This window comes from Coffea eugenioides, chromosome 1 (assembly GCF_003713205.1).
Source record: "Coffea eugenioides isolate CCC68of chromosome 1, Ceug_1.0, whole genome shotgun sequence".
In the NCBI taxonomy this organism is placed as follows: Eukaryota; Viridiplantae; Streptophyta; class Magnoliopsida; order Gentianales; family Rubiaceae; genus Coffea; species Coffea eugenioides.
Window position 1 is genome coordinate 26298348 of NC_040035.1, and position 14647 is coordinate 26312994.

General features: G+C 34.5%; 1 protein-coding gene across 1 annotated transcript; it reads left to right on the forward strand.

The window, feature by feature from the left end:
• The first annotated feature begins 4562 nt into the window (after positions 1-4562).
• LOC113748704 (myosin-9) lies at positions 4563-9343 on the forward strand. Its single transcript, XM_027292244.1, has 4 exons — positions 4563-5141; positions 5663-5968; positions 7826-8044; positions 8675-9343. The coding sequence occupies exons 1-4, from the start codon at positions 4578-4580 to the stop codon at positions 9158-9160; spliced, it is 1575 nt and encodes a 524-aa protein (XP_027148045.1). The 5' UTR covers positions 4563-4577; the 3' UTR covers positions 9161-9343.
• The last annotated feature ends 5304 nt before the right edge of the window (positions 9344-14647 follow it).

The following is a 14647-nucleotide window of genomic DNA, read 5'->3' on the forward strand; positions in this document are numbered from 1 at the left end:
AAAAAAAAAAATCCATGTGGGAGGTGGTGCAAGTTGCCCTGTGATGATTAGGAGGTGGAATAACACATTTTTGTACTGATTTTCTCCCATTAATAACATAGGCATATAGTCCAACAAAAATATATCCCATTCTCTCATCATAATATTAGAAAATTTTAAATAATTTGACCATACTGATAATTGAACTAATTTGCACATACTAAGAACACAATTAAAATTTGGACTACCCTTTTTAGTTGATTATACAACTACAATTTGTTTCTAAATTTTGGTTCGTAAATGGTTAGACATGTCAACTAAGGCTACGGTTGATAAAACTGAAATCTGAAAATTAAAGTTTGAAATCTGAAATTTGAAGTCTGAATCCATTAAATTATTGAATTGTTAAGTATTAAATTTAATACATTTGAGTGCATGTCACATTAAGTAATAGGTGAATAGCTTATCACTTAATTTTAGAAACAAATTTTGCCTAGAAAATTCAGTGCCATTTAATTAATACAGATATTCAATTTTTAGTTATCAAACGGTCTAAATATGTTAAGATCTGAATCGATTAAGTTTAAGTGCAGAAAAAAAAAAGAAAAAAAAAGACAGGGCCTAAGACTTTAAGAGCGTAAGTTTCGGTAAGCTCAAACCCAACCGAAAGAAAAATCCTTCAATGCTCTTCATGCTCTTCAGGCCTGGCTCACCTGAAAGCTCACGTATATGAGACATGATCTTAGAGGCTGTTTGGATTGGAACTGTTCAAGAGTTTTTAGGGGAAAAAGTATTATATCACTTTTTAAAATATGATGTATGTGAAGTAAAAAAATAGTTAGAAATATACATTATGAAAAATGTAAGATTTTTCTCCCAGAAAATTGCAATTCAAATAGGTCCTTAGACCATTTATTTGTATTGACTTTATGCCTAGATCGACTGTGTGTAGATTATATATGTACATGTATTTATGTATGCATGTAAGTATTGATGCATTTATTTATCTAACTATCAAAGAATTTATTTAACAATATTAGACGAGTCAATTAGCTTTTCTAACCTAACCTAAATTGGCCAAAATTCACACCTTATCTTAATTGAACTCCAAATTAAGTCTTAAGATTTGCCTAGAATGTGTCGAATAGGCCGAGTTTATGCTAACAACAAAAGTATAAATACTGCAAGCTTTATTCGCTTAGGAAGAACAAGAAGTTTCAAAATTTTCATTTGTCATAAAATATAAATAATTGCAAGATTTACTTTAATAATGTGAAATTGTTTGTTGACTTTGCGAATGAGAAAATAACTACCATACTCTTTAAAAAAGACAAAAAAAAAAAAAAGAGAAAATAACCACGGGGCACGGGGGTTATGTTTTGGTCTATCCAATAATAATTCCATCTCATCTCATATCAAACAAAACACAGCATGAGATTATTGCTTAATGAATTCTATTCAATACAAAATCAATCAAACATTGAACAATTACGACTATTAATTCGTAATGACTCATCCTAAAATTCGTAGTTCGAGAATGAGTAATCTCATCGATCCAACTCCAATCCTTGAACCAATAAAAAGCAAAAAAAGTTTGGAGTAGTTGCACTTGCGCTAGCTTGGTATTAAAAGCTTGGCATTAAAATGCATTCGAAGTACAGCTGACTAAGGAAGGGATTTGGCAGAGTTGAAATAAATAGACCGAATGAGACCAAAAGCAATAAAGATGTCGTAATAAATAATAACGAACGCAGTAACATCACACACACCTTAAACGGCACGTACCATTTTTTATTACACACTTCTGAAGAGATCATCATCATTCAAAGCAAAGCAAAGCAAAAGCGGAATGAGGAGTGAGTAATAAATGAACAATACAAATACTCGCTGTATCCAGTTTTGATAGATTTGATTTTTTTTTTCACATAATTTAAGAAAAGTTAGTTGAAAAAATAAATCTACCTTACCATCTTTCTAAAATACACTTATATTAAGTGGAATATGACTAATTAGCTTTACATTAAATAAGTTAGATTATAATCAATAACAACAGACATTAAATAAGAGCATTTTAGAGAATTTACAAGTTAACTACATTTTTCAATTAAAAAGTGAACTATAATTTGATACAGATAAAATAAAAGTAACTGGGTAGAGTATTATTCCAAATAATTATTTGAAATAATTACTGTAACACTTTTTGTAATGTGATATATGTGAGATAAAAATGTGATTGAGAATATTAAAAGGTAGATTGGAAAATATATTTATGATGCAAGTGAAAAATTTATTTGGAAAAATTATCTATCCAAACATAGCCTCAGTTTCTTTGCCATGTTAACTCTAAATAAAACAAAAAAGCTTCCACTTTCCATTTATTAATTGTTACCCGCAAAGATGCATGCAGATGCAGTCATGCATGTCGGGTTTGGAGTACTAATGAAATCTATTTTCTGCCAATACCCCCCTAGTTTCGAAATAATTATCAATGGGGCATTTGTTAAAGTGAATTTTGTCAAATTGACCCACTTAAGAAAGAGTTAGACATGTTACGAATCAATAGCAAAGTCAAGTTTTACTGATCAAGTTAAATATGTACGTGGTCTGCTAGTTTAAGTTTCAATTCATAAGCTATGATTTTGATATATGTAAATAAAGGCCTAGGTTTACTATTTTGATTGGGGATATCAAGATGAGTGATTTGACACTATTTTATTAAGTATAGAGTTTTTTTTTCATTGACATGACTTATTCAATGCTAATTGTGATGTTGTTTTCTTGGTTTATTCTGTAAGACTGGAGTCCAAATGTATTGCACATGGATTCTACGAGTTAAAAGAGTTTGATTACTTTAAACCTTGTTTGGATTGCAAATTTTTGAAGTTTTTGTTGAAAAATATATTGTAATAATATGATATATGAGGTAAAAAAGGTGATCTAAAAATATGGCAAAAAAAAATTTCTGCAAAAACCCACAATCCAAATAAAGGCCTTAATTTGATCAAAACTTTATGGTAATGACAATGCTTGATTATTTATTCATGGGATTTCTAAACTTTTAGGCTTGAAGAAGAAGGAACAAAAAATAAAAAATAAATTGCTAAATGTTGTTCACACTTTAACAAAATAAACTTTTTTTATTGCTTGTAAAAGTCATCCCTTGCATATCATTCCATTAATCTTTTCAACTAGATTTAATCTCACCTAGGTTTTGTAGAAGCCCATTTGAAAATTTTAGGGGCATGCATGCTAGACTCAAAAGTTATTTGAAAACATAAACAAGCCACGAGCAATAGTTTACAAGAACCATGCCATGCTTTTCCAAAAAATTCACTTGATTTGTACAAAATTATTCGTCATGAGAAGAGGAAATCGTACATTTAGTCATTAACCCAAAATCAAACCGGATTCTCGGGGTTCCATTAAAAACCGAGCTCATGCACTTGAATTAAATTATCAAGAAAACAAGGGAAAAAAAAGGCAAAGGAAAGAAAATCCCTGCTCTTTTCACCTTTCGAGGCTGCATGCAACTCCAATCACTTCTCTCTTTCTCCCACGCCTTTATTTTCCCAACCACAACATGGAGAAGAAAAGCACTAAATGCCCTAATACTTTAAGCATAAAAAAAGGTAAAAGAAAGGAAACATCTTTTACCATTATATTTGTTTATGTTGACGAAATATGACAATGACATGATTTTTCTATCTTAACCTTTCAAGAACCTTTTTTACTGAGACTTTCTGACATATTAATTGTGGATCAATGTGAATTACAACTCAAACATCTATACAAATTAACCTAAAAAATTTTCAATTTGGCTTAAAACTCAATCTGTAGAAGGAGTTTTTTTTTTTTACCTATTTACTCATATTTCTATTTTGTTACACGTGGTGATAGAAGTTCGTCATGCAAAAAAGATTTAAGAGCCATAATATAATGTATCTTGATATAATAACCATTTTTACGCTTATTTGTATTCTAGTTCAATTTGTCCAAATTGTCTTGAAGCACATGGATAATTTCAATGAATAAATATCATAATAACACTTTTCTTTTTTATGCGTACAGGAAGCGGTTGTACCCAAAAAACAATGAAGATAAAAAAGATAAATACTGTATATATTTTGTTTCTGTAAGACTATTAATATATTCATATTATACTTTCTCTTCTTGCTCTTTAATTTTTCTCCCTTTCTTTGAGAAAAGAAAAGAAAACTTTATCATTTCTTTACCTAGCATACCAGTAATCATAACCAATAAACTCTTATCACATTATTGAATAATTTAAAATTTTAAAATTATCTAAGAGCTAATATGTGTTTATATAAGTTCAACGGTGAATTGATATTTATTGATGTAATATTCAAAAAGTACAGTAAAACTCTCTGTCCACATTTTAGCAAATTGTAGTACTCCAATGTCATATTTATATCTCCACGCTGTACCGTTAAATTCAAATGCAGCCCCTAGAAAGCAAATGCAACTCAACAAGCAGTAGTCTATTAATTATTCAAGGATACTAATATTTAACACCACCATTAGACTAGATATTAGATAACACTAGACAGAATACAGAGCAAAAAACAGGGAGAAACAGAATGTCAACAAATGCAGCAACAGTAGAAAGAAAGCCCAAATGGCATCCAATTCCACCACCACCACCAAGTCCCAAAATCCTCAACTTACCTAGGAGAAATCGCCATCGCAAACAGCACAAAAAACCCACCAAGAAACCATATTGTTCCAGCCATGTATCGTTACTAGACTTGCACCAGAAGAATTACTACAGTGAGACTGGAAAAGGGAAACTTGAGAGGTTATTTGGCCAGGAAAGGGAGTTTTCGAGAAGTGGTTGCAGTAATAGTGTGCCTATAATTGTGTTGAACTCATCTGCAGCATCATCATCATTATCAGGTGGAAGAAGAGACAGAGTTGTAGAAGAAGAAGAAGAAGAAGAGGAAGACGAAGAAGAAAAAGAAGAAGTAGGAGGAGAAAGAATGTCTGGTGAATTTATGGAGGAAAAGTGGAAGTTTCAGGCTGAGATTTTGAGGGCTGAGTGTAATTTTTTGAGGATGGAAAGAGAGGTTGCTTTGAAGAAGTTGGAGAGAAATCGAGCTCAGATGGAGAGGACTCTTCGATCAGCTGTTCAAACTCTAATATCTGTTAGTTTCAATATATTCACGAACCTTCACTTACAAAACATTTTCCGTGTTGTTTTCGTTAAATTTTTAAGAAGTAATAGAGGGATATAAGAGTTTTGAGAGTTAAATTCTTTTGAGTTTTTTAATTTCTTTGAGACCCTTATGAGCATTAATCTCTTTTTCATTTTTTTAGCAAATTTATTTATCTGACTCTCTGTAATAAGGAAAAAGGCGTCAAGATAAGGGGAATCAGAAGTTTTTTTTTTTCCTTCCTATTGGTGTTCAGCATTTCTGAATTCTCTGTTTTTCCAGAAGAAGAATTAGGGGTCGGCTAAGTAATGAGAATTGCATTTGTTTCATTTGGAAGTATTGTTTCTTAATGAAATAGTTTTTAGTTGAAATAGTTTATTTGCATAAAAGAATCCTAATTTTTGACCGTATATTGTTGCATGAGTTCCACTTTTCAATCAAGTTCACTGGGTGAACCAATGATTTATATTGCAATTTTCGTTTACTTTTTTTTTTTTTTTGCAAATTTGCAGGGAAAAAAGAAAATTTTTGAAGGGAAGAATGTAAATGCAGTATTGGAAGAAGAAATTGAGGAACTAGCAGAGAAACTGGAAGAGTTGCAGAAGAGCTCAGGACTTGAGGACCTTGAGGTTAGGAACTGTAACAATTTTGATAAACAGGCATGTCTTTTGCAGCGCCGACTAGAGAAGATTGGTGGTTTGTCAGACAATAAATATGTTGAAGAATTGCAAGAATTAGCTGAACCAAGCTTATCCATAAGCAATGAAGTTGGCAATGGGAGCTGTGTTTTGGATTCCAGGAGCAATAAATCCATTGATGTAATATTAAGATCTCTATTACTCTTTCTTGAATTGTCTGCACACTTTTCATTCTGGCCCCCCAAGATTCTTCAACTTTTCAACTTTTGATTTTGCTGCCGCATTTAATTGACAAGGAAATGGCTTTTCTCTCTGATACTATCTTGGCAATCTTGTTGAATATTCTAGTCGAGAACTCCATTTTATTTAACTTACCAGATGTAACATTTTGTATTTAACACATGTTTTTTGTTGGCTATGTAAACTTCCGTGATTAAGAGTCTATAAATTATAAGGATATGTGAATAATGTTTAGGTGGAGATGTTGAGGAGGAAAATGGATGGACTTTCAAAGGAAATGTTACAGAAAATTGCGAAAGATTTTTGCTCAATACTATCTACTACAGAAAACAGTTCTGTTGTTAGTTCTGCTTCAATATCAAAGCGAATTGAATATCCGGAGTCTATTTTCTCTAGCAGACAACCGTATCAGGCATAGTTCTAAACTCTGATGTTCACTACTTATGTTGCCCCTGCACTGTTACACCAGTTTCTGTTTATTCTCTTGATTGATTGCATACATTGTGCTATGTCTTATTATAAACTTTCTGATGTGTAAATATGGAAATAACTGCTGGTTGCTACATGGTAGGACATCAGGCCACTTTGGACTGTAAAGCATTTCTCTTACTCTCTTTTTAGCATGGATCCATAAGTCATACTTGATAGGAAACTTCATTGTTTTGGTATATTGTGACATTTTGAAATGGAAAACGAAGTTAATTAATCTAGTAGTATAGGCATTCCTTGCAGCTAATATTTCTGCTCCAAAGCTTCATTTTTCACCACTTATGCAAATCGTTTCATTGTATTCGTTTTTTTTTTTATTTCTATTTATAAAGCAAAATAGGGGAAATGGCCCTCTCTCTGTCACCTAGCTGCTAGCATTTAGCCACTGTTAGTATAAATATTTCTTATCTGGAAAGTTTTCTTTGTTTTCAATTTTGTTATTTAAAGCAGTAGCAATCACTTTTATGGGACACTATAGGTACAAACTTTGTGTGACTATCCATGTTTCTTGCATATACTTCAAAAGCTTCTGATTTCTTAATTGTTCTTTGGGTATTCAATCTTATCCTTATCTACTTTATCCAATTCTTTTCTGTTTTTTGTAAGAATTAATGACTGAAACTCCTGCAAATGAAATCTTCCCACTATTACTCAACATGATTGAGCCAGTATTTTCATGACTCCTATATGCACAGACTCTGTGTTACTAATCATGTTTCTTGCGTATGCTTCAAGAGCTTCTGATTTCATGGTTGTTCTTTGGATATTAGATGTTTAATGATAGCCCGTGCAATCTTTTCCTTGTCTACTTTAACTTACTCTTTTCTGTTTATCATAAGAATTGATGACTGAAACTCACGCAGATGAAAGCTGCCCACTATTTCTGAACATAATTGAGCCAGTACTTGTATACAGCTAAAGTTGATCTACTTGACATAATCAAATTTATCTTCTCTAGACTTTTGTGTTTATCATGAGTTCTACTGATTAACAAAAACCGATTTTAGGATTAAGCACAATGCCTCAGTTTCATAAGAAAATTTATTTGCAGATAGATCAAATGAATCAGCTAGAAGTATATTAACAACCTGTAATTGTCATCTATTACTAAATAATCTTTTATTTGCAGAAACTTGAGAGATTATGCGAACATGATGTAAATGTAGCACTTGAAATCCATCAAGCTGGGAATTTATTTGAGTGTTTTGTGCTAAAATATGAATGGATATATAGCATATAGGTTATTCTGATAGACAAGATATTTGCTTGAACACATCTTTGAGCCAAAAGAATACGTTTTTGCTACAGGAATCAGTATCACATGAAGATGCCAAATGCACAGGACGTTGCAAGGCTGTAGTACGCAGAATTGTAGAGCAAGTGAGAGCTGAGACTGAACAGTGGTCCCAAATGCAAGGAATGCTACTGCAGGTGAGGAAGGAGATGGAAGAACTCCAGAACTCCCGCAAATTTTGGGAAGACCAGGCACTCAATTCTGATCGTGAAGTTCAATGCCTGCAATCTTCTGTAAGTATATCCCTCTGTTTTGGAAACAGTTAACTTTCTTATCAGTTACAGATTTTTCAAAATTATAGCAGAGAATTGAAGTAGTGGCATACATAAAGTCTTTTGCTGTTAAGGACTTTTGGTTTGTGTTATTTGAAATAACTTGAAAAGATATGATTCTGGAGGCAGTAACATTGCAATACTCAAATCTTAGCATTCATTATTATTTGGTTTATCCATGTGAAAAGGAAATCAAACTAAGAAACTATTCCAGACGAAATATGTTTAAAGGAAAGAGTGTCTAGAAAGGTTCATAAGAGTGTATAGAAAAGATCATACAATCTAAACCAATAACTGAAGGTGCTTATTGTGTTCTCTACCTTCAGTAGCTTCCAAATCTGTCAAATTGTCAAAGTTTCTTTTCGCACTCTAAGTTCATTTTTATACAAATTTTTCATTCAGCAAACTCCCTGAATACTCTGCAAATTGATTAACTCTATATCATGTCACGTCACAATGGTTTAATCGTTAGATGAATGCATCAATGGTTTATGACAACCTGCATAGTAGGTCTTCTATGATTGCCATCTCAAACAACTAGCTTATATTTTGTACCTTGTTTGATAACATCATAACCTTGTTTTCTTTTAGGTGCAAGAATGGAAAGAAAAAGCTCTAAGGTTGGAAACCAAGGCTAAGGCAACCGAAACAGAATTGGCAGATCTTAAAGTGGTGCTTGAGAAACTGAAGACTGCACAAGCCATAGAACAATGCCGAGTTGTAATCAACGATCACATTACACCTCTTGCCTCCATAAGTGAACAACTCAGAAAGGAAAATCACGCACGGGGTCATATCCTGAAGAAAAACCATCTTAATGTACATAAAGCTTGTAGGGAAGAGAATGCCAGGGAAATGTTGATAGCGAAGCAAAATGGTGAAATCATGGCAAGTAACGAGTCTTTGCCACTCCCCCTAGGGAAGCAACTTGAAAAAGAGAAACGGATGCTTCGTCGCTTAAAAGAAAAGTGTCGTACAACCACTGACGGCAGGAGAAAATTACATACGTACAACAGTGGACTTGCAACGTTGAAGCGTTCCCCATTCGATGACATTGGGAACTTGTCAGAATTGTAAAACTGCTTTTATTTGTAAACTTTTCTCGTTTTCGTAGCTACCTTGAGTCTTAGAGAGATTATAAGCTTATCATTTGTGTATGGAGTGAGAGATGGGGATTTGTTTAGAGAACAGATTTATTTATTTTTTTGGTCAGGATAGGAATTGAAAATTTTCCAACGTATTAGCACTAAAATAAACCGAAATGAGGTTAACTTTCAATCACAAAGTCAAGAGCCAATGCATATACGGATTAACTTTCAATCCAAAACGAGGTTAACTTTCAATCACAAAGTTGAGAGCCAACATTCTTGATATATGTATTTATGCGTGTGTGTGTACAGCGGTGTGGGCCGGACCTGCAGTGTTGTTCATACATTATACATTGGCCCAATACGGTTCACAAGCTACTAACTAATCCTTGGCGATGGGGAAATGTATGGAAAAAAGGGAATAGAAACTGTTACTGATTGACGTAAAGTGTGTACAGTGAAAGAGTGTAATATTAGTGAGATCCTGGTGGATGGAGAAGTTGCTGTTGTTGTGTGGGAAAATGACCAGTCATAGCGTGAAAAAGGAATTCTGGTCCTGGGATGCCGTTGAGCCCGTCAGTTCGAAGATGGAGGCTATTTGTGAGCCTGGGGAGCAGTGGCAGTGCAGGGATGATGTGGGGAAGGCAATCGAAGTTGTTTGTTTATGGTAGAAAGCGCTCGTTTGCATAGATGGGCATTGTGGATAAGATATTCGACCTAGTTGAAAGTGTAGTGAATGATACAGTTTAATATGATTACATGAAGATGCCAAATTCGGGACAAGGACCGAGTATAAACATGGCAACAAGTGCAAGGTGGCCTCTATAAATATGGATAGATGCTTGATAATAGGTGGTGGTGTTACACTGTTACGTATATGGATGATGAAAATATGATTTCACGATCTGGGCCAATTGATGGCACGGCCCAATTAATATGATAAATATTAGGTCTGTTCATTATTTTGGACCGAAAGCCCAATGACTAGTGAAAGCGCACATTTTCAGATGTGTTTGGTGAGGTCGGTGGAACTCATGGACCTAAAGTAGACTTGCATATTGGTTTAGATATGCTTAACCTATTTTGCATGCTAATGAGGTTGTTGTGAGAAGTGGTATTGTTGGAAGTCAGGTATCCATAGATAGGTGTATTGCATTCTATGGAAAGAATAAATTCCTGACCAAATTCAAGAATTATAGAGCTATAACTGATGGATGTTACAACAATGTTAAAGAGAATGCATCGATGTTGTATATAGTGTGGGAGTGTACATCTGAAAATACCATTGCTGTAAATATTGACAGCCGTATGATGTATTATCATTAATGAAATTATATTTGAAAATTGAGTGAACTTGTTCATTTATGACTACTAATTGCTTAGTTATTATGGGAAATATGAAATTAAATTCTGCAAAGCCTATATATATTTTGATTTTTGCGGGATGAATACATGATAAATATACTTTATTACATTAGCAAGCACAGTGGAATATTAAAAAAACATTCTTGGGCCGCTACTTGGCCCAAAGACTTTTTTACACGGAAGGATTCTTAATAATTTGAGACCAATGGTGATTGTGGGTCTGAGTAGTTGACATGACTGTTGCAATAGACTGGGCCACTACTCTGCTGAAATATTGGAGACCAAGTTGCTTTGGAGGCCTAGTTGCGATGCAGATGGACTTGGATTAGATCTACTATCTGATTTGTTGTGTCAAGATCCAAGCCTTGTATCATTGTAGATGCACAAGACCCAATGCCAATATCAGATGTAGATGCACGTATTTGGGCCAGTGAAGTGCCAGGTTCAATTAGATATTGGGACATAGTGGCCTAACTATAGTTGAAGAAGATCAGCAGAGCGCAGACTACTTGGATGCATCATTGCAGTGTCATAAGTTGATGTTTTCTTTAGTGAACTGGTTGAAAAGTATCTATGCCATCGGTGGCTGGAAGCAAGCTTGTTTCGGATTTTAGAGGTGACTAGTTTCATGTATGCTTTGATATTGCAAAAATTGACCCTTGCCTTGATGTTGGAGTATTCTAATTTGTATTTGGCTACCCATGGGCACATATCATTGTTGAGTGACAGGTGTCGAGCATGTGCAATAATAATTACTTACTCAAGAAAAATACAAATTTTGTATATAGCGATGAACAGGGTCGAATCCACAGGGACTGGGGATAATTCGTTTCTTCTAGAATCCAAAGTATGGGGGGTTTTTTGGAAAATATAAAATGACTAATTAACCAACTAATGAAACAACTAATAGATATAAACAGGAATCAATAACCAATACGACTCTAGCCAAAGGTGTAACTTTTTAGACACGGTCCATTCAACTGATCATCGATGCAAAGATAATTCAATTACTCATTACTAGATTGGTTATAGCCATCAACAAGCTCTGATAACCAACTTTTCCTTACTTTATCGATAGTCAAGGTACGACCGTTGACTATTTCTCTAACCAAGAAACAACCCTAGGTACGACCGTAGGATTTAATTTCTCGATTGTATTAATAATTAGAAAAGCCCAACCCTAACCAACAAACACACTACGAGGGTTTGTTTAAGTTAGATAATACGTTTCCCTAACATAAAACCAATCACGCTTGTCGCCACTGGTATTAATCAATAGAACAATTACAGATTCAATCAATTAATATGACAGTAGATTATTAGGTTAATTCGAATATCGGGCCCTTGACATTCAAATAACAAAACAATCATAAGCAATTAAACCAGAAAACGTGTGAATACCAATGGATAAAAGAAATCAATAAAATTAATTCGATCTCACAAATATTTGGAACCGCGTCTTCAAATTATCCTTTGACTAGAAAAAGGAGTTAGTTCATCTTCATGGAGGAAATCCCACGCAAAATTGCAGAAGTAATTATCCCAAAAACCAAGCTATGTTCCCCGTCGTCCCTCTGGAAGGGACGGAAAAGAGGAAAAGAAAAATCAAACGGAGGAACTCGACCAAAGCAAAACAAAACGAAGTTCTCCTATTCTCAACAAATGACTACTTATGTCTCCCTAGTTGGTCTTTGCCGATGATAAGGAAAAGATAAAACCAAAAAGTCAAAATGCTACCCAATGTCCTTCTTTATCGTTTTCCTTCAGCCAGCCAACTACCTACTACCACCAAGACTCCTAGTCAGCAGCTCTTCATCAGCAAAAGGAAAAGAAAGTCCGTTTCTTCTCTTCATGTGGGCCAGGTTTGTATTTTCTTTTAGAAGCTCCCCACGTGTGGAGTCTTTGCCTCAGGAAGATTTCCCTTTTTAATACTTTTCTGCCCACTTCCTGAAATTATGTCCAAATACCAAATATAAGTATATGTTAACAATTAAAATAATATTTGACAGGAACAAAGGGAAAATTAACAATAAAATTACTAACAATTATCACCCTATCATTGAGGGATGAATACAAAGTGCCATAATAGTGGAGAATGATCAGGCATGTCACTGAAAAAATGTATTCGGCTTGCAATTGATCGGATCCTTCCAGTCGCATGTCGAATGTGAATACCCAGACTTTACTAGTACTGTTGATTGGAATCTGGAGTGTATATCATTTTTGGTATATTTCGATGAGAAATGAGAGCTTGCATACTCACTATATGATCTGGAAGGTCAAGGCTGGGAAGGAGATCCTTATGGATTTGTGCATTGGATAATGCTTGTGTCTCAGAGATCTTGGATTTGTAGTAACTAGCGATTGAGTGATCGGTTGGTATTTCCATTGAACTTTTGTGTTATAGCACTTGATGAAGATGAGAATGATGAAGATGGAAGTGTCAGTGTATATAGTAGAGGAAACGATGGCGTTTTATGAAATGAATTTGTTTTAATACTATTGAGAGGTGCACCTAGATGATGTCACTCGACCCAACCTGATGACGTCACTCAACCCAATGAAAAGTCTACTGCCAATTGGGTAGAGTAAGTAGAGTTGACGTAGCACATTAGACGTTCTTGAACGTCTTATAATATTACAAACTAATCTCCGACTAGATGGTCGAAGTAGATGCGGCTTTAACAAACTAAGGAAAGTCGATGCTGTTGCACTTGTCAAGAACGATAAGACAATGATACTTGATGTCATCAAGAGAGGTAATTCTCGATCGTTCATCATACACTACAACAAAATATGAATTTGGATCAAACATATCGGTCCAAAATGTTTCAAATATATTAGCCCAATGGATAGCCCATAATGTGGCTGGGCCTGAAAGTAGGGCTCATAGGCCCATGTCTATTATCATTAAAAGTTCAAGTCGAACAGGAAAGATTTGTTCAGCCAAAAGTCTAAAACTCGAGACCCAAAACTATTACACTAGTCACATTGACTTATCCAAATTGACTTGACCCAACAATGCCGGGTATAACGTCATTGGTGACATCAATCCTCAATTCCTGAAGTATTGGAAAGAATTTATCAGGTCCCAATGAGATTGGTCTTCTAATTGTAAATATGTAAAACCTAGGAGGGTAAAAGGAAAAATTTCAACAATCGTGTTGTGCAATCCTGACCCCAACTCCTCCTATTACAATTACTTAAGTGCAACAGATCATTCCAATCTCCTTAATTGGACTAAATAGAATCCAATCTTTTACTTCCTCCAAGAGTCATTATTCACCCCTGGACATCAAGATTAGACATCACCATTACAAGAGGCACGATTAGAGAAAGCAAATTAAGTTCAATTGTGGCTATTACTTGCTACACCAAAATGGACGCCACGACAGGCACTACATTCTCAGCATTGATGCTATGAGGAAGTTATTTATGGAATTCCAAAAGGATCCCATACATTTCATAATGTTTCAAATCACATCGACCAATTGTTTGGTATCAATATGGGCAAATTACAACTTTCGAAAACAACCAGGCCTCAACATCATGTTTGTTAGGTTCCAGATCTGCATTTCCTAGACATTGAAGGACGTATATCCCACAAGGATCAACAACAAAATTTGGACACTTATTATGAAACAACTCAATAAATATGGCATTCTTAGTCTAGTTACACTAGAATTAACATGTAATTCATTATCCAACGTATGGATTAACTATAAAAATGTATCTTTTCAGTGTGAACGGATTCCATTTCAAGATGAAATGTATTAATGTTTAAATTTCATTATTGAAATGCCACGTGGCATTATTACATCGAATCCCTGTACATCTATGAGTATATTACATTAATCTCGTAAGGCACGGACCCATTGTATCTAATACTTGTGGGACCTACTTTTTCCAGTGAAGATGCATTCACGTGTCAATAGCACTCTCAGTTGCTCCCAACTTAGCTGCATTCATCGTCGTTCGCCTTACATTTCATTAGGATCTCTTTCATCTTATCAGCTCTAAAAAGACCATCAAGCTCCGTAATGAACCTACACCTCCTCATCTTCATAGCTGCATACATCCCCATAAACAGGATTTGCTCCATGCCATACTC